At 36.1% G+C, this 23,485-nt stretch overlaps 1 protein-coding gene across 2 annotated transcripts in view; it reads right to left on the reverse strand.

Moving 5' to 3' along the window:
• Nucleotides 1–14,945: 14,945 nt before the first annotated feature.
• Nucleotides 14,946–23,485, reverse strand: part of spata20 (spermatogenesis associated 20) — a 52,247-nt gene continuing 43,707 nt past the window's right edge. For both annotated transcript variants that reach the window (XM_058793635.1, XM_058793634.1), the window contains one exon: nucleotides 14,946–15,612. In XM_058793635.1, coding sequence (XP_058649618.1) covers nucleotides 15,442–15,612 — 171 coding nt within the window. In that variant the 3' untranslated portion in view covers nucleotides 14,946–15,441. The remainder of the gene's footprint in view (nucleotides 15,613–23,485) is intronic.

The raw sequence follows: 23,485 nt of genomic DNA on the forward strand, positions 1-23,485 counted from the left end.
AGATATATAAACCATATGCTTTGGCAAGACCACGACAAAATGGAAAATATTTCATTTCAGAGTTTTGACTGTGTATCTTTGTGTGAGGTTACCCACTATGAATGCTATATTTTACTTAGTTAATTAGTTAGTTATTCGTTCATTCACTGATAGTCATCATACCCTATATATTTAAGATTTAAAATTAAGAATATCAAATATACCCACCTTATATAGGCCTATAGGCCTATAGCTTGTCAATTGATTTATTTCTCCTTGTCAAAAATGTCAAATCTGTCTCATCAGTTTTTTCCTCCAAATCCAATTTGAGATTTAGATGATGAGTCTGGTAACCCTAGTGAGAAACGCAGAGCCATCTATGACAGCGAGAGCACAGGAATGAGCAGGGGAAAACTGGGTGTGTGGCTGGGTTTTCCTAAACTTTGACCTCTGTCTTTCCTTTCTCCTCACTGCTTGACTTAAGTGGAGCTTCTCACCAAGAGGGCTCAGCTGGGCTTTATAAATAAGAGCAGAAAGGTCACAACCTGCCTTCCATCTGACAGCCCTTACACCTACTTTGATAGGACTGGGTAAAATAAAGCTGACCTGCTGGTTTTCATCAAAGAGAAAGGAGGCCATCCATTCTGATGCTTACAAGCATCATCTCAAGATCTGTTGTATAGATTGTATTTCTAACAGTCATTAAATCACTTTTGTCATTACATTAAAATAAACCCTGACAGGAACAAGCCTGCTTTCACTACAATCGATATGAGATTTAAGTTGATTCCAGTTGTATGAAACAGAGAGAGTCCCACAGTGTTAGCAACATGAAAGAAATGCCCGTTTCGATCTCAATCTCAAGCTTCCCCTTTTGAAAAATCCAGCATATGCTGGTTATGTGTCTTGAAGAATGACTGCTGGTTTGAACTGGTTAAAGCTGGTCCTGAACAGGAGCTAGTTGCTACCAGCACATGACCAGCTAAGAACCAGTTTAAACCAGCTCATGACCAGCTAAGGACCAGCTCAAACCAGCAGCCATGCCTCAAAACATACCTAACCAGCAGTCATGCTGTTTTGTTCAACAGGGTCGTGTTTTGTTCCTGAATGATTCAGTGTTTCTGAACAAAATAAGTTGAGTAAATCATTCAATGTTACAGATGAATGAGTTAATGATTCACCAATAAAGACAGTCTCTTGGTCCCAGTTACTGGTGGAAGTATGTAACCTAAACAGTCACTAAAAATCCCCACCAATAATTCCAGTAAAACATGTAGACACTAACAAGCGAAGTGATTAAACAGTAAAGTCCCAATGCTGTTAGGGACCTTTGACACAAAACACATTTTTGTGATTAAAAATGCCAGATGCACGGCAGTGGAATAAAATCACAATATATAGAGCTGTGTTTTTTATTAAGTTCTTTTAATGTGAGCACCACATTTTTAGAATGTGGTGTCATGAGCAAAACGATGCAAAAGATGCAAGACATGAGCGCAACAATCTAAAAACAGCAGAAAAACTAAACAGCATATTGCGCAGGTGGTGTTTTGTGTCAATGATTAGGGACTTACTGATGGAACAACAATGGTGACAGGAAGTAAACTGTTAAAGGGATAGTTCACACAAAAATGAAAATTCTGTCATCATTTACTTACCCACAAGTTGTTCCAAACGTCTATGAATTTCTTTATTCTGCTGAACGCAAATAACAATATTTTGAGAATATTGTGCTTAACCAAACAGTTTCTGTACTTCATTGACTTCCATAGTATATTTTTCCATTCCTATAGAAGTCAGCGGGGAACAGCAACTGTTTGGTGAATTTTCATTTTTTGGGTGAACTATTCCCTTAATTGCTATCAGCCAAAGAATGCAAAAAGCACTAAACAACAATAGAGAGGACTGTGGAATGGAGCATTCAATTATTATTATTATATTATTATAAGCAAGAGAAGGTTTGCTATATGGGCATTAAACCATAACTTACAATGACCACCCCTCATAACATAAAACAGTGTTACCTAATTTGTAAGCTAAATGAACTAGTCTCCCATAGACTGTTACAGTACAATGTCACACCAGCTGTCCTGTTAGCAGCTGTTAGTCCCTATTATATCAGCACTCTTAAGAATGCTGCTTGATTGTTTGTTTCTGGTTGCTGAATTCCACAATTAGCCAATCAGAATCAAGTATACCAGAGAGCCCTGTAGCCTAATAAGCACATTCATCATATCAAAAGCCATTAAATGCATTTAATTCCTGAGATTGGAAATTTGATTACTCCCATTCACATTCCAATTTTATTAAACAAACAAAAATATATTGTATGTATTTGGACACATAGGCTTGTGGTGACCTAAATGAAGATTTAATAAACGGTATCAGTGCAGGTGCACAGAATAGAATCAATCAATTTAATTTTAGTAATAAAGGAGCATGTGCTGGACATTTTTACACATAAACATCAAGGGCAGAGAGAAAACCATTTGAATTGAGAGTGTGTATACGTGTTCACCAGCGTTTTTATGTGTGTGTGTTTTTTTTTTTTTCATGTCAAGTCAATGTTTTTTCCGTGCTTTTTGTCTTTATTTATAAGGTAGCATATTGTAAGTGTCAAGTGTACAAGAGAATTTGAGTGGTAGACTGGTAGATCTATTATGCCAAGATTGTGAGTTTGATTCCCAGGGATCACATATACAAACATGAATGATAAATATATCTCAAATGCATTGTAAGTTATGATTTTTTAAAAATGCTGCCTCTGCAGGTTTTGAAACAGAGTATATATCTGTCCGTGGTCATTTTCCTGCTGTCTTGAGCTTAACCTCAGTCACCATCGCGTGACTCCTTGAGCCCGAGCATGGGGCTGCCTTTATGTAAATCACTCTATGATTTATCAAAGTGGAGCGATAGAAATCACCAGGCAGGAATGTAAATTGGAAGCAGATCAGAGAGTCAGGGCAGGCTGAGCAGATGTTATAGGTACAATATAATCTACATCACTCACACACACTCCACAGCTCTGAGATACATATGTATGATTTGGTGTTATTTCACATAACAGACAAATCTTGAACAGAACATCTTTGAGGCCTCATACCCATTGCTTTTTAAACATTTTATTGGCCTATAGAATGTGTGTGAATGTATGGGAGTATTAATAGTGGCATAAAATGATTGAGTTTCGAATAAACCTAAAATGAAGTAAGGAAGAGGTAATACCAAGTCAATTTTGTGGTAAAATGATTTTTAATGTGGTCAAAGTATTCCACAAGGCACTTGTACTTCCAAACAAAAGCCATATTATGATACTTTTGTTGTGCTTGATGATTTGACACTGATGTTGAGACTTTTGAGCACTAATGAAAAAACAAAAAAAAGGATTAACGCTATTTTGAAGTCAATCTCATCATGTGGGGTAAAAAAAGACTCACCAGCTGGTGCATTCATGGGGGATCTCTATAGGTGAAGGTGATTATTTCCGCAAAACAAGAGATTTAAAAATAGAAAGATGATCTATATTTTAAATATAGATCTCAGGGTCCTGACTATTGCCTTCTAAAATGAAACATTTAGGAGCTAAAACAACTTTTTATTTGACTAATTATAGAATCACTCACTTTATGATAAACAATAAACAAAGTTTATCTTATATTAGGTTTTCATTAGAACAACCAGTCAGACTGATGCTAGTTTCACAAGCATACACATACAAAGTTATAGTACTAGGTCCAATTAAAAAAAAAAAAAAAAGAAAAAAGATTCATAGTTTAATAAGTGAGTCAGTTGCGACCTAAGAAATGGTTAAGAATGATTCACTGACTGAGTTAGGGACTGATTCAAATGGCACAAGTACAAGATTGATTGGTGAATTTTTTTAACATTTTGAACCAATTCATTTGTTTGCGTATCAGATATAATGAGTCACACTCTGTGCGTTGCTGCCAGTCAGATAAAATATTTATATATTTAAATGTTCATTTACAAACATAAAGCTTTCCCAGTTGTTTAAAGATTTTATTGATTGATTGATTGATTGATTGACATTTGCTACCATTTTAGTCATAGTCTGGAGCCCTGTATTTTTTATTTTATTTCATTTTGCTTTTTGCAAAATTAAATTTTAACAAAAATTCAACATGAGAACTATGGAAGCTTGTTTATTCAAACAGGATAAAAAAAATAGTTAATTGCAATTTTTATCTCACAATTCTGAGTTTACTTCTCTTAATTCTGACTTCTTTTCGGAAATGTGAGATAAAAAGTCATAATCATCTTTTTTATTTTTATTCCAACTCAGAAATTCAGAATTTAAAAAGTCAAACTTGTGAGGTTAGAATTCAGAGGAAAGTAATTCACATTTACGAGTTTATAACTTGCACATTGTGAGACAAGAGCAATTATGAGAAAAAGTCAGAATTTTGAGATACAGTCATGGCCAAAAAATATCATCACGCTTGGTAAATATGATCAAAGAAGGCTGTGAAAATGTATCTGCATTGTTAATCCTTTTGAGCTTTTATTTAAAAAATTCACAAAAATCTAACCTTTCATTGGATAATAAGAATTTAAAATGGGGGGAAATATCATTATGAAATAAATGTTTTTCTCAAATACATGTTGGACACAATTATTGGCACCCCTAGAAATTCTTATGAGTAAAATATCTCTGAAGTATATTCCCATTCATATTCACAATTTTGAGCACTCCAGGGTGATTATGAACATGAAATTATCCAGCCATGGCTTCCTGTTTCACAGAAATATAAATAGAAGGGAAAACAAAGCCCAAATTCCCTTAATCATCCATCACAATGAGAAAAACCAAGAATATATTTCTGATGTGCAGCAAAAGTAATTGAGCTTCACAAATTAGTGAAGTGGCTTTAAGAAAAGAGCTAGAGCAGTGAAAATTCCCATTTCCACCATCAGGGCAATAATTAAGAATTTCTAATCGACATAAAATGATACGAAACTGCCTGGAAGAGGACGTGTGTCTATATCGTCCTAATGCACGGTGAGAAGGAGAGTTTGAGTGGACCACAGCTGGAGAATTGCAGAAAATAGCTGAGTCTCAGCACCTACATCACCACATGTTGTTTGGGAGGGTTTCAAGAAAAATTCTCCTAGCTCATCCAAAAACAAATTCCAGCATATTCAGTTATCAGACACGACTGGAACTTCAAATGGGACTGACTTCTATGGTCAGATAAAACTTTTTAGCAGCAAACACTCAAGATGGGTTTGGTGAACACAGGGATAAAAAAGTACCCCATGTGTACAATGAAATATACTGCTGTATTTTTTTTATGCTGTGGGCCTATATTTCTGCTGGAGGTCCTGGACATCTTGTTTAGACACATGGCATCATGGATTCTATCAAATATCAACAGATAAAAAACCAATAAGTGACTGACTCTGTTAGAAATCTTATAATGGGCCATGTTTGGTTCTTCCAACCGTACAATAATCCAAACACAAACCTCAAAAATAACACAAAAATGGGTCACTGGGCACAAAACCCAGCTTCTTCTATGGCCATTCCAGTCCTCTGACCTGAACCCTATAGAAAATGAGTGGTGAACTGAAGAGAAGCACCACCAACATGGAGCTGGGAATCTAAAGGGTCTGGAGTGATTCTGGATGAAGGAATGGTCTCTGATCTCTTGTCAGGTGTTCTCTAACCTCATCAGGCATTATAGGAAAAATTTAGAGCTGTTAAACTGGCAAATGGAGGTTTCAAAAAGTATTGAATAAAAGGGTGCCGTTAATTATGGCCAATGTGTATTAGAGAAAAACATTTATTTCATAATGATATTTCCCCCCGTTTTAAATTCTTATTATCCAATGAAAGGTTAGATTTTTGTGAATTTTTTTAATAAAAGATCAAAAGGATTAACAATGCAGATACATTTTCACAGCCTTCTTTGATCATATTTACCAAGGGTGCCGATATTTTTGGCCATGACTGTACAAACTCAACTCATTATTATCAGAATTATCCGAAAAAAGTCACAATTACCTTTTTATTACATGGCAGACATAAGCTTCATTTGAAAACAAAACCAAGTAGGTATATACAGAAATTTTTTTTTAAAAATGAATAAAAATGTCAGTGTATTTAAAAATTGTTCTATAATGTTTTAAAGCTTTTTATTTATGCATTACTTAATTTAATTAATTAATTAATTTATTTATTTTTGGAAGTGTTGATAATAGTCAAAGTAAATCGGAAGCATCTAAGAATCTGGAGCTCTGCATTTGATCGCACACGTTTTCTCATGTATTCGCTTTAAACAAATGTAGGCTACCGTATCTACACGGAAATGTAATAAAATCCGCTGCCCTGCTATCAAGCCCTCAGAAACAGGCTACAAGCGAAAGATGGTAAATGAGTGTAAGGACGTATTAGGGCAACAGCCTGATCTATGACTCTATCCCTGCCTTATCACTGAAGGTATATTCCCTCATTGCATGTAAGTTGGTATGAAGGCAGGGAAGCAGTGATTCAGTCAGAGGAGATATGGAGAGAGGCAGTGTTGCCAAAAGAAGTGATTTTCTCCTGGAGATCCCTGCGTTCGATTAGCAGAGTCATTTCAACCGTATCTTCAGATCTTCTCTCAAGGACAAGCCAACACTCTGGGGAGCTGAAATGTGCATGCATTTCTGTCGCACATCGAACAAGCTCGACTGAGTCATAATATTTGCCAACGACGATAAGAGGGTCTAGATAAAATTCTTAAAAATAATTTCCTCCATATTTGTACAAAGGGCATCGGCTGGTTTTAATTGCTGCGATATAATGTCCAAGCGAGCACATCAGGAAAGAATGCTGGCCGCCTGCGTAGTGATTTCGTTGAGCGAACATGAGTTCATGAAAAGCTTCTGAGAGTGCTCTGTATTTCTCTTGAAATTTACATGTAGAGGTAGTGTTTAGAACGAACAGGAAATCTTTCATTCAGAAGAACTACAAAACTTGCCTATATGGAAGCCCATTTACATCTTTGAGAAAATAAATAATTGAGACGTTGGATTACACAATTATGACTTTATTCCTTAGAATTTAGAGATTATTAATTTTTATGTATACAATATATACAATATCATTTGGAAAACCATTTAAATTTTCAGGGTTTTTTTTAAGATTATTTTTTTTATCCATTATTTATTTATTTATTAAAAATTGTATTATAAATTGTATTCATTTTAATAATAAAAATGCTGTTATAAATATACATAAGCAAGTGTACTGCTTCATATTTGTGTGTGTGTGTGTATGTATACACACACACACACACACACACACACACATACACATACACATACACATACACATACACATACATACATACATAAACACACACATACACAAATATGAAGCAGCACAGCTGTTATTCACATTTATAATAAGAAATGTTTTTGAAAATTCAGCTTTGCCATCACAGGAATTAATTACTTTTTAAAACAGAAAACAGTTATTTTGAATTGCAATAATATTTGACAATATGTATTTTTGATCAGATAAAAGGACGCTTTGTTGAGCATAAGATACTAAAACATTAAAAAAATCCTACAAACCCCAACCTATGATTGGCATTTCATCTCAAAATCATAATTTTATTTTTTCACAATTATGACTTTTTTGACATTTTTTTCTCACAATTTTCGATTTATATCTTGCACTCCAAGAGAAGTCTTGTAAAAAAAAAAAAAAGGGGCTCAATGTACAGTTAATATGAAGGAATTTTTATATTGATTTTTTCCGCATTGATTATTGATTTGTTCAGCGTTTTACCCATATTTTGAATCATTGTGTTGCGTTTTCAAGTTAAAGGAAATGTTTGTAATTGATTTCCTGGCAGAAAAAGTACCAATACCTTTTACATTTTTATACAGATTTTTGCTTACAGTGCACAATGTAACTTTATATCACAAAATTATAACTTTATTTCTTATTTAAATTTAATCTCAATTGAATTTTCATCAAAAGACAGGGGAGGTTTTCCTTTGAATGGGATTTGGTGACACCAGCAGCACCAAAAAATTGTACACTTTACGTTTAACTCTCGTCTTGACGTGTGCAGTCACCCATCATTGACAACAGTACAGCAGCTGTACCTCATGCAGTTAACCTCCATGACCGTGAGGGTACAGATGGCACTGCCTGTTGACAGTTGCACATCAATATTCTCGCCTAGTTTTGATTAACTCCTCTTTCCCTGTCTACATGTGTTCAGAAATGTCAACAAATGTCAAGGAAATGTCGAGGGCTGGTTTTGCCAGGCCACACTTCTGGTCGAGCATTGGCCTGCTCTCATCATTCCCAGTTTTTCGAAGTGTCCTGGGACCTTCAACAGCCCTGAGGATGACAATATCAGACTTAGCTCATCTGAGGCATCAGAATCTCTCTATATGTTGAACAAAAGCATCCTGAATGCAAAGCCCTTTGGTTAACCTCATCTAATCAATAAAAAAGGGAAACATGACATGCTTCGTGGCATGTATATAACTAGTCAGAGTTTTTAAAATGAGACAAAACTCACATGACCTATATTGAAATAAGCTGATGTAAGCGAGGAACAATCATCCCAGTGAACAGTTCTGGAGAAAATGAGCTGGAGCGTTTGCTAAATATGACATATATATGAGTAAGTAAGAAATGGGGTCATGCTCAACATGTGCCTCGTGGTCATTTGTATCATTAGGGCAGAATATGTAAGAGGGCGGCAGTGACGCTGCATATGAAAGGCACGATTGATTTTCCTGCTGCCTCTGTCTGCCTCAGGTAACTAGGCTAACATGATGAACTAGTTGCTCTATTTTCCCACTAGCCCCTATTGCTCTAGTTAGCATGAATCCCACATGCAAGAACATTCTGGTCAAACCCAGTAAATCTTACAAGTGTGAGAGATAAGCGTTCCTGGCTGTATCTGTGGATAATTTAATCTGGAGGTTTGCTTACTGAACTTTATCTTCTGAAAAGTATAATTCACTAATATATTTAATAAATAAATATGATTTTTTTTTTAATGATCAGCACATAAATAGGGCCAAGAGGGATCAACAAAGAGTAAACTTTAAATAATTAGAACATTTTGATCATAAATGTATAACACTGTGCCTATTGGGGGTGGGGGTGGGGGGGGGGGTTGCCTTCAAAAACATACTCACATGGCTAATTTAAAAACTGCAAAGCTAGATTAAACCGATCCAACGACAACACTGGGCCCATGGGAACCTCACTGATACTACCCTGTGGACACATTTGCATATGTAAAAGATGACAGATATGTTACAACACCCAGAAATACTATCATAATTACATTTCATTTTTCATTTGTTAAGTGATATTCTCATCAAGATTGGTGCAAGATAATTTTTTTCATAACTTTTATATTTTGTTGCTGATATTTCAAGATGAACACTTACTGGACTGAAGCGACTTTGATTATCCTTTTGATTAACTTATGATTATCCATACAGCATTTTTTCTTTCTTTTTCTTTTCTTTTTAGAAGCTTCATGTTAAAATGTATCAAATACGATACATCAGGCTTTTGATAAATGTTTGCGTGTTCATCTCTCAATCATCATTGTATTACATTACGTAATCACAGATCTTTGATCATACATCTAAGCATTTAAATATAAATTATTAGGAGCTAGAGTGACAAATGCATTTTATTTAAGTAGTATAGCTACTACTATGCTATACTTTTGTATACATATAGAAACATCTCATTGATTTACATACAATCTATCAAAATTTCATTTTACTTTTTAGTGATATAAATACCAGTAAACTGCACCAAATTATGAATATTTGTTATGCGTTTTCCTCCTTGTGTGTGAGCTCCTATATCATACTATATGAGTCATAAAAGCATGATGTATCATATTGTGTATATGAAACTCAATAAAAAAAGGATTTTTTTTGTCTATAAGTTCAATAAATTGACAAACTGTTCCATTTCAAAACATTGGGGGTTTTTTTGGTTTTTTTCTCAGGCTTTTAGATATTGCGCATACAACTGATAATAAGAAATGTTTGAGCACCAAATCAGCATATTAGAATGATTTCTAAATTAGACTGAAGACTGGAGTAATGGCTTTGCCATCACAGAATTACATTTTAAATATATTAAAAATTCTGAAAATTCTGGGACGGCATCACCTTGTAGGACTGGATCTTCCTGATCAAGAATACGGACATGTAATAGCTGGAACCGATCAGAAACAGAGCCAGGAACAGGGGACAGAGAGAGCCTTGGCTGCATTTGATTTATGTAATGGTTTGAAAGAATGGACAGGAAACAGAGGCGGCCTCTAAACGCTGAAGGGATGCGGCACGACAGTAGGCATCTTCTGGCATGAGCTCACTGACCTCACTTGACCACATCAGCTCCTTTGCGTCTTCCTGTATATCATTACCCAATTGCGACGCAACAAAAATGACAGACCTCTCCTTCCCCGCCCGCCGCTCTCTGTGTGTACACTATGAAATGTCACGTCTATCGCCGACCGCCGCGGCGCACTGGAGTGAATTTACTGCCTCAACACGGTCCCTTGTGTTTGTGTTCTTCCTCTCTTGCCTGACCTTCTTTACTCATGAATATGTATGGCCAGGTCCGTTCCTCAACAACAGCTCGTGCGCCGGGCACTGGGGAAACGGAGAATACTAAAATCAGATCAATCACCGGCAGTGTCAGTGCAAACCCACCACACACTCCATTTATTCAGTCTAACTGGAAACGTTGGAAAGAAGAGAAAGTACACGCTGAAAACTTAGGCTACCAACCAGCTGATGACACACAGAGCCACATTGTTGCCGCTATCCGGTAACAATTTTCCAATTGGATGACACACACTACTGGTCAGGGAGTGTGTACTGCATGTGAGCATGTGGCAGAAGGATGGCTAATTGTCTCCTCTGGGAAGAGCAGACCAGGGCAGAAATGCTCCACTGTGAAGACGGGCCAGCTAGCTTTGATGCGCTTGCAAAAATGGCCTAGAAATTGAAAGAGAAAACAACCAATCAGTCAGCAAGGGGGAAAAAATATAGAAAATGTTGTTGGACAAGACAATTATATTAACTTTAGTAAAGGTAAAATGTGTTTTCTGTGCACTAAAGCGATTGCAAAAACAATAACTTTTAAAAAAGATTCCCAAACAATCAAACTGTCTTCTATTTTTCAGAAAACATCATGCACAGTGTTATTATCGGTGGTGAAAAGTAAAAAAAATAACTAAATGAAAACAGTGGCACTAAACAAGTAAAAACATAGGTGCGAAAAACAAACTAAAATGACTCCAAAACCAACCGAAATGTAATAAAATATCCACCCACTGATTTTTTTTTTTTTTGGTTATGTGGTATATTAGAAAACGTTAAACTTTTTCAACCTGCCTGCATTAAATTAAAATGCAACTAGATACCAATAACATTACACTGAGAAATTTACAAATGTGTATATGATACCTGTTTGAAAATTAATTTGAAACACCTGAAATACCAAAACTAAAATAAAAACTAATTAAAAAAAGGATACAGACAATGATATTTACCACAAACCAAGAAAAAAAGAAAAGAAAAAAGATACAAATTAATCATAAATGATACTTAAATGAAAGTAGTTACCATTTGACTCTGGCAGCCCTAAAATGCTAAAACTGCCATGTAATTTGTGAAATTTACTAGCAATATTTTTGCGTGTGAAACCTAAAAACTCTATATTAAAAACATATATACTAAAAGTGACACGATGAAATTAAAACTTAAAATACAAATGTATAATAAACCCTAGTCCTGCCCCAAACAGAAATGATTTGAGCCAACAAATGGCTTACTCGTAGTTATGAACTACTTATTGTGTCTGCACAGGATAGGAAAAAGTATTTTTAGCATAGAAAAAAAGTTTTCAGGCTAAACTACTGAAATCTTCAAATCAGCAAATAATGTGACATGAATGTTGAAAACGTGTTAATCTTCAACAAGTGCTAAATTACTATTGGTCTTGCAATCTTTTGTGAATTTTTGTCCACAATCACTTTATGATGTTGAGGTCATACAATGTAAGTATTGGGAGTGGTTGTTTGTGTGAATGTTGAGTTGCAATCAGCGGCGATGAGGTCCATAATCAATCAGCTGTGAGCGGCTGGTTCCTCTCTCTGGGGCAGGTATCCTACCAGCCATCAGCCAATAAGCCAAGGACTCACACAGAGCAGAATCAATACACACACTCATACACTCAGCAGCTGAAGAGCCATTCACCCCAGTCTGCTCTGACAAAGGCTCCGAGCCACTGGAAGCTGCTTAAAGAAGCCCGCTTTTAAAAGATGGGACTGCTGGGAACAGATGGACAGGCTGATAAAGAGAGCTCATTAAAGTCAAGTAATGGCAGTCAATAAAAGCATTTGAGATGATGAATTTGTTCTTCACACAATGTTGTTAGCAGCGTACAGCATGTCTCAGACGGAAACTCAAGAAAAACTTAATTTTCAGTCAGTGTTTATTTCTTTTTCATGCCAGACTTGAATCTATGGTTTGAGCTGTGTTGTTATTAATCAAACCTAAATTAATTATAAATTATATATATGATTAAAAATGGCTTTTGGTAATTAAAATAAAGCTGAAACAAAATTACTTTTAAATAAAACCTAACTCAACTTGGCAGCTAACTGAAATAAGTGACTAAATGACTAAAACGAAAAACATATAACTAAATTGCTAAAATTAACTAATATTAAAACTGACTGAAAACTGAAAATTAAAAAATAAAAGCCAATTTAAAATATTACTAAACACTATAATAGTATATTAATAAAATAATGCTAAAATAACACAGGGTTTGAGTTCATTTAAATCTAAGGTTTAAATTTTGCACTTGAATCTGTGGTTTTAAATCTTGCGTTTGTTCATTAGGTTTGATTATTTTATTCATTTATCATATTCACTATATATTCTTATAATTAAAAAAAATACACAATGCACGTATATATAAGAAAAATCTTTATGAAAATACTATCAATATATAAATATATATTTGAACATCTTCCTATTACAACTCATCTCAGTTTATTCAGTGAATAATAATAAAATATTTGATATTCTATTTCATAATATAATTTCACACTTTGTAATTCTACTAGGTTCAGTCTACCAGGCTGGCTCATGGACTGCGGGCACGGTGAGCCTCCTGTGCCCTTATTACTCAGCTATCTTGCGAAGGTGAGGAGGGTTTGGAGATGCTCACAAATCTTATGCAGTAATGATCTCCAAAGGGACTTTGCTCTGAAGAGTCCTGGCCCTGGAGCTACACGGCAGCTATTTTACTTAAACTAGAGAGATCTGTACATGGAGGCCCCCTTCTAATGTGACAGGTTCTTGCAACAGGTAGCCTGTCACCGAATACCTGTAAACAAAAGAGTGATTGCTGGAGGGACCGCAGACACAACAAAAGATGTCCTACCATGATGTTACCAAACTGAGGTTCCATAGGTCCCCGAACAAGCAGATACTGTGCTTCCAAAGAGCTCTTCATCACCCTGAGCTGGTTGAAGTAATGAGAAAAAACAATAAGACAGACGAAAGCATGGTTGTACAAACTCCTGACAAGTCACAAAGACAGGACTCGACATAACTGGAGCAGAGCCCCCTCTTCACCTTCCTCCTCCGCGAAAAAAAAAAAATCTGCACTCGTCTGCACACAAACACTGGGAAACGTGGCTCCCGGCAAATATACACGAGAACAGGCAGCCAAAATCAGCACATATTGACAGTAGATATGTCTGCATTAGCCTGCTTAGCATGGCCAGGGCAGATTTTCTCCCTTTTTCTCGCACAAGAGACTGGATCCTGGTGAGTTTTGTTCCTTTGTTGCCTATTTCCCAGCATTGGGCTCTAATAGTAATCCATGTCACAGCTATATGCCATCTGTACAATGCAGTGCTCATGCCGACAACACAGGAAAGACTCGGCACACTTAAACCTGAGGATTTTTCACAATGGACTGGTACTGTAGCTCTGCAGATGGGTTAATTTTGTCTTTCTGTGTCACCCACGGCTGGTAAAGTCGCGGGGGCGGAAGAGGAAGGAGCTGTCGCGCTGAAACAGACGCATCCCTCAGCAGCTCTCAAGAAATCCTACCAACTTAAATAGTGGTGTTCCCTTTCCACATATCTGAACATCCTTATAATTAGACACATTTGCTCAGCATGATTGCAATGCCACATTTTTTAATCTATTTTTTCTTTGGCACTTTTACATTAGATGTTTACACTGCCTGAGAACTTGGACATTTTTTATAGTTACACTTTTTTTTTTTTTTTAACTATTTATTTTTAACTAGGCCTGATTAGAAAATATTCTTAATCATAAAAATTATTATTTTAACAATGTCCTTACTACCTTTCTGGGCCTTGAACATGGTAGTTGCGTTGCTGTCTATGGAGAATCAGGGAGCTCTCAGATTTCATCAAAAATATCTTAATTTGTGTTCAGAAGATGAACAAAGGTTTTACGGGTTTGGAATGACATAAGGGTGAGTAATTAATGACAGAATTTTAATTTTTGGGTGAACTAACCCATTAAAATAGAAAACTGTTATTTTACATTTTAGTAATATTCCACAGTAATAGATTTTTACCATATTTGAATCAAATAAATGTAGCCTTGGTGAGCATAAGAGACTACTTTAAAAAAAATTTTGGACCCTAAACTTTTTCAACGGTAGTGTCTGTACCTAATAATTTTTTAATGTTTTGGTCAGACTAATTGAAAAAATATGGTGCACAATTTTTAGCAGCCTTTAAATTCACATCTGGGCACCAGCAATGGAAATCAAACAACGGTGAAGATACACATACGTTCATAGAAACAATAGTTTCAAATTTTAGTATGCTTGTCAAATCTGGTGTGAGACCCCCTAGGCAGTATATTAAAGGAATGAACAGATTAAACAGATCCCAAAAGGTTACTCAGTGCGTTATTTATTATATTCCACCAAGTCTATTATACATACATTGTATGTGTCATTCCACTCTACATCTAGTGTGTTCATCAGCATGTTGCTTATTCAGGGCTGATCAGCTGCACTGCATAGAAAGTTTGCGGAAAAACATGCTTGATCGTTTAGAAAGCAGGTTGACACAGATCAACTGAGCCCATGAGGCAAACCTATGAAAGGTTTAATCTCAGCGTTCCTCCTCACATTACGATGTCATTGTATTTCCATCTCCCAAGACTACCGTCTTGTATAATAGGTCTAAAATGAGGCAGAACATCACAACTAGGGCAACCCCTAGAGGTTTGCCTTGCCACTGTATAATGTCTTCCAGTGCATTTCATTTACGACTGTTTTTTGATGACTGCAGTTTGCTACTTGCGTAATAATCTGGGATATCTAGCGCTCCGACTATGGAGAGATCCCACAGTGATGTTTGTGTGCTTTGACGGCAGGTCTCACTCCAGCAGCAGTCTCCTCAATTCCTGCGGGCAGGTGACTGGGAGGGCACAGGCAAAGTTCTCGCACACGTACGCAGTGGCTTTGCCGTCCTGAGGAACCAGGCTGGAAAGAATAGGCAGCCTCTGATAAAGCAAACCCTCTGTGTTACCATCTGCCAACATCAGGACCTGAAAAAGAGAAAGATGGGGAAGGAAAGAAAAAAAACTGTCATAACTGTCAACATGATGACAATTAGGTGAGATGGTGGGAGCAGGAGAGCCATATACCTTTACTCTAATGCAAAATTTATGACCCAAAGGGCTCCATATGCTTTCTTGGCTAGTAATAACCAACAATAAAGAACAGGGCAGGGCGATTACGGTGACAGTCTCATCAATGGTTCATTTCTACAGTCTTTGTTCATATGTGGGACCTCTATTCCCTTGGGGGTTACAACAAGCCAGGGGCAAAGTAGCTCGTATGGGATGAGATGACCCTGACCCGTCCTTGGTCACATTCGAACCTTCAACTCGTCAATATATATATATATAAAAAAAACATTCATACCCCCTTCAACTACTATCACAATATTACACCCCTGTGTGGTGCAGTCGCTGACCAGGTAATAATCTCAGAAACATCAGCCACCTGAGCACTGTGTGATGAAATTTTATTGCCATGTTAAAATAAAAATACAGTCTAAGTTTGAGAATAAAACTTTAATGTTTTAAAATTAAATGTGTTGTGATCTGAAAATTCTGCCAAAATGCTTTGAGAATAGAATTGTTACAAGAGTAAAGTTGTATTTTTTTGAGAATGTAAACAGAATGTTACACAAATAGTTACATTTTGAGAATTAAGTTGAAATGTTACACAAATAATGTTGTAATGTTTTGAGAATAAAGTTGTAACAAGATTATTTATGTATAAATATTGTTATAATAAGTAATGTTTTGAAAGTCATTATGTTAGTAAGTAATAAGGTTACATGAAAAAGGTCCTAATGTTTTGTGATATAAGCATTAATGTTACAAGAATAAAGATACAATGTTTTGAAATAAACATAATGGTCTGAGAATTAAAAAAAAACTGTTAGAAAATAAGTTTGTTAGTAATGTTTTAAAAAAGTCAATGTTATGAGAATCAAGTTGAGAAAGTAAAAAATAAAGACAAAACTATTATGTTAGAGGCATGGAAATAAAGTATAAGAAATATTTTGAGATCATTATAATGGCAAAAATCATAATGATAAACAAGTTTGTTAGTAAGGCTTTGAAAAATAAGTCATAATGTTGTAAGAATGAAGTTGTAATATTTTTAGAATACAGTCAATATTCCAAGAATAAAATCATAAAATTAAGAGATTAAAGTCGTGTGAATAAAGTTGAAATAATGTTAAGAATAAAGTTTAAAAATAAAGTCATAATGAGAATGAAGTTGCAATGTTTTGACAATACAGTCATAATAATGGATGGATGCGAAGGATTTAGGTAAATCATACTTTTTGACCAAAACAAAGAAAAAAAAGAAAATTAATATAATAACGCTACAAATACATTTTCTTAATTTGGATGTGAAGGATTTAGGTAAATCATACTTTTTGACCAAAAAAAGAAAAAAAAGAAAAGAAAATTAATATAATAATGCTACAAATACATTTTCTTAATTTGGACTTTATTCTCAAAATATTAAGACTTTGTTTTCATAATATTAAAATGCCTGTTACTCAAAACCTGTTACTCTCAAAAAAGCACATGACTGTATTTTTAAAATTTACATTTTTTAAATATTAAATAAAAAGCTTTAAAAAGCCATTGTAGCTCTGTGCAATAAAGCTTGCGCCTTAATAATTCAATTCAATTGATCCATGCAGACTGTAGCATCACACCCCTCCCTCTCCTTCACCTCTCTCACAGGGGGGAAAGTCTGAAATAACTCAATCAGGGCCATGTCCAGTCAGGGGGGCTGACTGGCACAGCAGCAGGGGAGGACACTATGGTAGCTACACTAGATTCTGCCTCCTGTAACAGAGAATAAAGAACCTTTAACTGAACAATACCACAGCAGGATGGGAGACAGCGAAGAAAGAAAAGCAAGAGTCTGAGCTGCCCAGTGGCCAAGAGTTACCGAAGGGGAAAGGATGAAAGAGTAAATCTACTTTTCCTCAGTGAGATGATTTTACTGCCAAACCCGAAGCTCAGTGAAATCCAGGAGGAGGGCATGGGAAAGGACTCGTGAATGTGACAGAGGTTAAGTCTTAGGACAGTTCTCGAGGCTCAGTTTAGAGCCAGCTTTTTGGAGGGTATTCCAGGAGAGCCAGACATTCTCTCCATTTTCTGGTTTTGACACTCTTGTGTGATTTTTTTGACAGGCATGGTTAACAACTCAACTCTGCGAAACCTGTCCCTGGACTTCTAAGCACAATATATTGTTACTGTCTGTTTGTGAGGATCTTCCCTTTATTGCATCTCAGGGGCCGAGACAATTCCGCATCATTACTTTCCTGCTAGCAGCCTGGCAAGGCTTTCTGTCATATTTGTCGTGACCTCACACATGCTGTCTCCAGACTGACTCAAAGAACTGTGACAGTCCACTGAGGCAACATATAAAAAATGACAAGCAGACAAAACATAAACTGAAAAGATGCATGAGGCCTGGGGTTAAGCAAAGACTGGACTTTCTCACAGTTCATTTGTGAAGTTTGTTGTAATACTGCAGTGTGTTTCAAACCAACCTCAAGAATTCTCAGTTTAAAGCTCCCAGCATTTTTGTGCGTAGCTAAAATACAATTTAGAGAATAAAGTTCCATCATTCTGAAGTCAATAGTTTTTTTTATTGGTTTTTGGTTAAATGCTTAAAGGGCACCTATTATGCAAAATCCACTTTTACATGGTGTTTGGACATAAATGTGTGTTGGCAGTGTGCGAACACAACCAACCTAAAATGTTACGAATCCATCCACTCCTTATTTTTAATCCCCATTAACCCAAATCAGTCTCACTAGGCATGCCATTTTGATTCTCTAAACAATGTGACGTCACATTGCTTAGGCCCCGCCCATGACATCTGACTGACAGTCATAGCTTCCGCCCTCAGCGGTTGTATGTTGTATTCCAATTTCTCTGCACTCGAGCAGCTGTAATGTCAACAATGTCTCGTAAGCAATCCTGGTGCTCGGTGTTTGGATGTAAGACTGAACATACGAGTCTTCACTTTCTCCCAACATCTGAGCCACTGAGGACAGAGTGGAATACTTTTATTTTTCAAGGTAATGCACCTCAAAATCTACCAAAATACATTTATGTCTGCACAAATCATTTAAATCCAGACTGCTTTGTGAATATCATGTCGTTATAATGCTTAGTTAACGTTTTAACCGTACAACACGAATTCCGGAAATGTTGGGACGTTTTTTTAAATTTGAATAAATTGAAAACTAAAAGACTTTATATAACATAAATGTTTAAACTGAGAAATTTTACAATTTTATGCACAAAATGAGCTCATTTCAAATTTGATGCCTGCTACAGGTCTCAAAATAGTTGGGACGGGGGCATGCTTACCATGGTGTAGCATCTCCTCTTCTTTTCAAAACAGTTTGAAGACGTCTGGGCATCGAGGTTTTGAGTTTCTGGAGTTTTGGTGTTGGAATTTGGTCCCATTCTTGCCTGATATAGGTTTCCAGCTGCTGAAGAGTTTGTGGTCATCTTTGACGTATTTTCCGTTTAATGATGCACCAAATTTTCTGTACAGGTGAAAGATCTGGACTGCAGACAGGCTAATTCAGCACCTGGACTCATCTACTACGAAGCCATGCTGTTGTAATAGCTGCAGTATGTGGTTTTGCATTGTCCTGCTGAAATACACAAGGCCTTCCCTGAAATAGACGTCGTCTGGAGGGGAGCATGTGTTGCTCTAAAACCTTTATATACCTTTCAGCATTCATGGTGCCTTCCAAAACATGCAAGCTGCCCATACCGTATGCACTTATGCACCCCCATACCATCAGAGATGCTTGCTTTTGAACTGAACGCTGATGACACCCTGAAAGGTCTCCCTCCTCTTTAGCCCGGGGGACATGGCGCCCGTGATTTCCAACAAGAATGTCAAATTTGGACTCGTCTGACCATAGAACACTTTTCCACTTTGAAACAGTCCATTTTAAATGAGCCTTGGCCCACAGGACACGACAGTGCTTCTGGACCATGTTCACATATGGCTTCCTTTTTGCATGATAGAGCTTTAGTTGGCATCTGCAGATGGCACGGCGGATTGTGTTTACCGACAGTGGTTTCTGGAAGTATTCCTGGGCCCATTTAGTAATGTCAATGACAGAATCATGCCGATGAGTGATGTAGTGTCGTCTGTGGGCCGAAGACCACGGGCATATCCAACAAAGGTCTTCAACCTTGTCCCTTACGCACAGAGATTTCTCCAGTTTCTCTGAATCTTTTGATGATGTCATGCACTGTAGATGTTGAGATTTGCAAAGCCTTTGTAATTTGACGTTGAGGAACGTTGTTTTTAAATTTTTCCACAATCTTTTTACGCACTCTTTCACAGATTGGAGAGCCTCTGCCCATCTTTACTTCTGAGATACTCTGCCTCTCTAAAACATCCCTTTTACAGCTAATCATGTTACAGACCTGATGTCAATTAACTTAATTAGTTGCTAGATGTTCTCCCAGCTGAATCTTTTCAAAATGTCTTGCTTTTTCAGGCCTTTGTTGCCCCCGTGCCAACTTTTTTGAGACCTGTAGCAGGTATCAAATTTTTAATGAGCTCATTTAGTGGATGAAAGTGTATAATTTCTCAGTTTAAACATTTGTTATGTTCTCTATGTTCTATTGTGAATAAAATATTGGCTCGTGTGATTTGAAAATCTTTTAGTTTTCATTTTATTCAAATTTAAAAAACGCCCCAACATTTCCAGAATTCAGGTTGTATTTGTATGCATACGCTATCAAAGTATATTAATTGATGAGTGCCATGTGACACTGGTGCGTTCCTCTTCTGAACATGTGGTGGGAATATGTAGCTCATTTGTATTTAAAGTGACACACACCAAAGCAGCTCTTTGGTAGACACGCCCCAAAAATAAAATTTTCCAAATGTTATAATAAATGATCCGTGGGTTATTTTAAGCTGAAACTTAACAGACACATTCTGGGGACACCAATGTCAATGTCCTGCAGAGTTTAGCCCCATTTTGTCCCATACCATACCTGTCTAGAAGATTCTAGCTACTTGATTAGCTGGTTCAAGTGTTTGGAGCTTAACTCTGAAGGACAGTGGCCCTTCCAGGAGCAAAATTGGACAACCCTGGCCTAAAATAATGTCTGTGGTTAACACAAGCTCAGTATATTTTCTTGTATTATTCTACAGCACAAAATACATCAGTAAAACCCCCTTTTACTTGCTTTTACTTGTCCTGAAAAAGGCGGTTGCTAGCAAGTGGCTAAATGGGACTACAGAGATAGTTGGGGACATTGTAGTGAGAAAATGTAGTGTGAGACTGATTGTTTTGTCCATCGGGAATTAATTGGATCGTTTGTTGTTGTTTGTTAATCAGTTGTTGCTGTTTGCTAATTGCTGAAATCTCATGTGAGTGACAAATTGCTGGAGGGGAGACACTATTGCCAAGCCCTTGCGCCAGTGCATGGAATGGTCAATTTTGATTTAGTGACTTCAAGGCTGAACAATCTGCATCAAGCGTTGAGATGCTGGTGACTAAAGTGATGTTCCTTTGGTTATTTTGAAGTGAGGCATAAGAATTCCATGTTCTGGAAAGCTTTGAGTGAGCTTGCGCGTCTTAAATGAACCTACTGAAGGCCCTATTTATACATGGTTTTAAGATGTGTTTTGGTGACTGGATCACAAATAGAAGAGGTAGACACATTCCCATTTCCACTGTTTTGTCCGCTTTTGCCCACTTCTGTCCTCATTTTTTCAAGGGGAGGGTCTATGGGCAGGTGAGGGTCTATGAATTTTTCAGATCTTTTGATGTAATGGATGAAATACTGTTTCTGCATTTTACATACGAACGCAAAATGAGATGACGGGGACAAAATTAAAGAGAGCAGCACCATTTCTGTTCTGATAGCTGCAAAAACACTGTGGATGCATATTAGAAGTCAGGACTGGTGGAGAACATTGTGCTTGCTACGTTTTTTTTTTGGTCTCCAAACCAAACACACCAAACAAACTTAACACCAGCTGGCAAAATCTGTCAGAGAGAATCTGCAGATTTTGCTTCAGACTGTGATTCCATACAGTTAGAGGATATCAAACATGAATGATATTTTGAGCTGATTTTAGGATGCTTTTTGTTTTCATATGCCATTTGTCTCCCTGTTTCTCTGTGAGTTTTTGTGTTCGGAATGACTTAAAGAGTGTTAGTGTGTGATCCTTAGTCAATTAGTGTATGATGCCCAGTTTTTCCTCTTTAACCATTTACAAAAGTCAGCAAGAGTATGATGTCTAGTGTTTTAAAAAGTGATGTTTTCAGTGATAGTGTATTCCATCATTAACTGCTACACCTTTTTCTCATTTCTGTCTACTGCACCTATATATACAATGTATACGCTGATCTAGTGCCACTTTTTTGGAAGTACTGCCTTTTTCCTGACAGCAATATTAATGTTGTTTATCTTAACTAATAGTCTGAGCCCCTATTTTAGCCAGTAGTCTCATGTCTTTGGATTAGTCTGGCAGTGTTTTGTTCTACAGCCGCTGGCTCTGCTGGTGTTGTTTGGATTACATATCAGCTTCTGTGTTTTGTGCTCTTGAATCCATCTCTTACTCCTCTGTTTTTCTGATTCACAAATTCCCATGAGCTAAGCCGTGATTCCATCCCAGCTAGCATGCACTGATATCCTTCTTCCAGACTGTCAGCTCCTACCTACTCTCACCTAAACACACACACAAAATCAGGCACAAACACTCACACACACAAACAGTTGATTAGTCTGGGGAATTTCATCAGCTTCTTCTCCTGGCAGGATGGAGTCTCTCTGGAGAGCTTGAGGCTGTCAGCGCGCACAAGTGGAGCACATAGCCATTAGTCATTTAATTATCTGCCGTAAGTTTATTTCTTGGTTGGAGAGGAATGGAGCATCATGACCTCATTGATTCTGGTGTCTTTGCCTACTTCCCTCAAAGGTAAAGGCCACTGTACAGAATAAGTAGGTGGAGTGTAATGCATTGTAAGTGTTTCTGCGACAGATACAATGATAAAACATCAATGGGAGTTTTTCATGCTTTGATTAAACATAAATTATCATATAATGTATCTGATTAATATGTTGCATCATAAAGTTTGTTAGAATAAAGAAGGAAAGAAAACACTGGTATGGAGAGAATCAAAAAATGGGTGTTTAAGTCAGTGAAATTGACCAAAATGAATGAATTTGACATGAAAAAATATTGACTAAATTTCTAACTAAACTAAACTTTATACTTCATAAAACACACAAAAACACACAGACAACTGTCAAAACAAAGAGCTGTAAAAAAATAATAATAATAAATTAAAATGCTAATGCAATACTGACAATTTATAAATGTTTAAAATATTTATTTTAAATTATAAAACAAAAATAACAATACTAATATGGGGGAGATAAAAAACAGTAAAAAATAAAATAAATAAAATAAATGAAATATGAAATATTGACAAATTTAGAATTTTTGACAAAAAAATATTTAAAAAAAACAAAAAACAAAAAAAACTACTAATGTGGGAGAGATCAAAACAAAAACTGTAAAAATTAATAAATTAATAAAAAAATGAAAAATTGACAAAAATTGAATTTTTGATAAAGAATATAAAAAAAAAAAAGTCAAATAAAAAATGAAAATGAAATATTGGCAAAATTTAGAATTTCTGATAAAAAAAAAAAAAAAAAAAAGTAAAACCAAAATAACAATACTAACGTGGGAGAGATAAAACAGAAAAAAGTAAACATTTAAAAAAAACTATTAAAAAAATAAAGTTTAATACATATATATAATACAATATATTTTGGTTAAAAATGACAAAAAAAAAATATATATATATAA

The sequence above is a fragment of the Onychostoma macrolepis genome, chromosome 12 (genome assembly GCF_012432095.1).
Source record: "Onychostoma macrolepis isolate SWU-2019 chromosome 12, ASM1243209v1, whole genome shotgun sequence".
Lineage (NCBI taxonomy): Eukaryota > Metazoa > Chordata > Actinopteri > Cypriniformes > Cyprinidae > Onychostoma > Onychostoma macrolepis.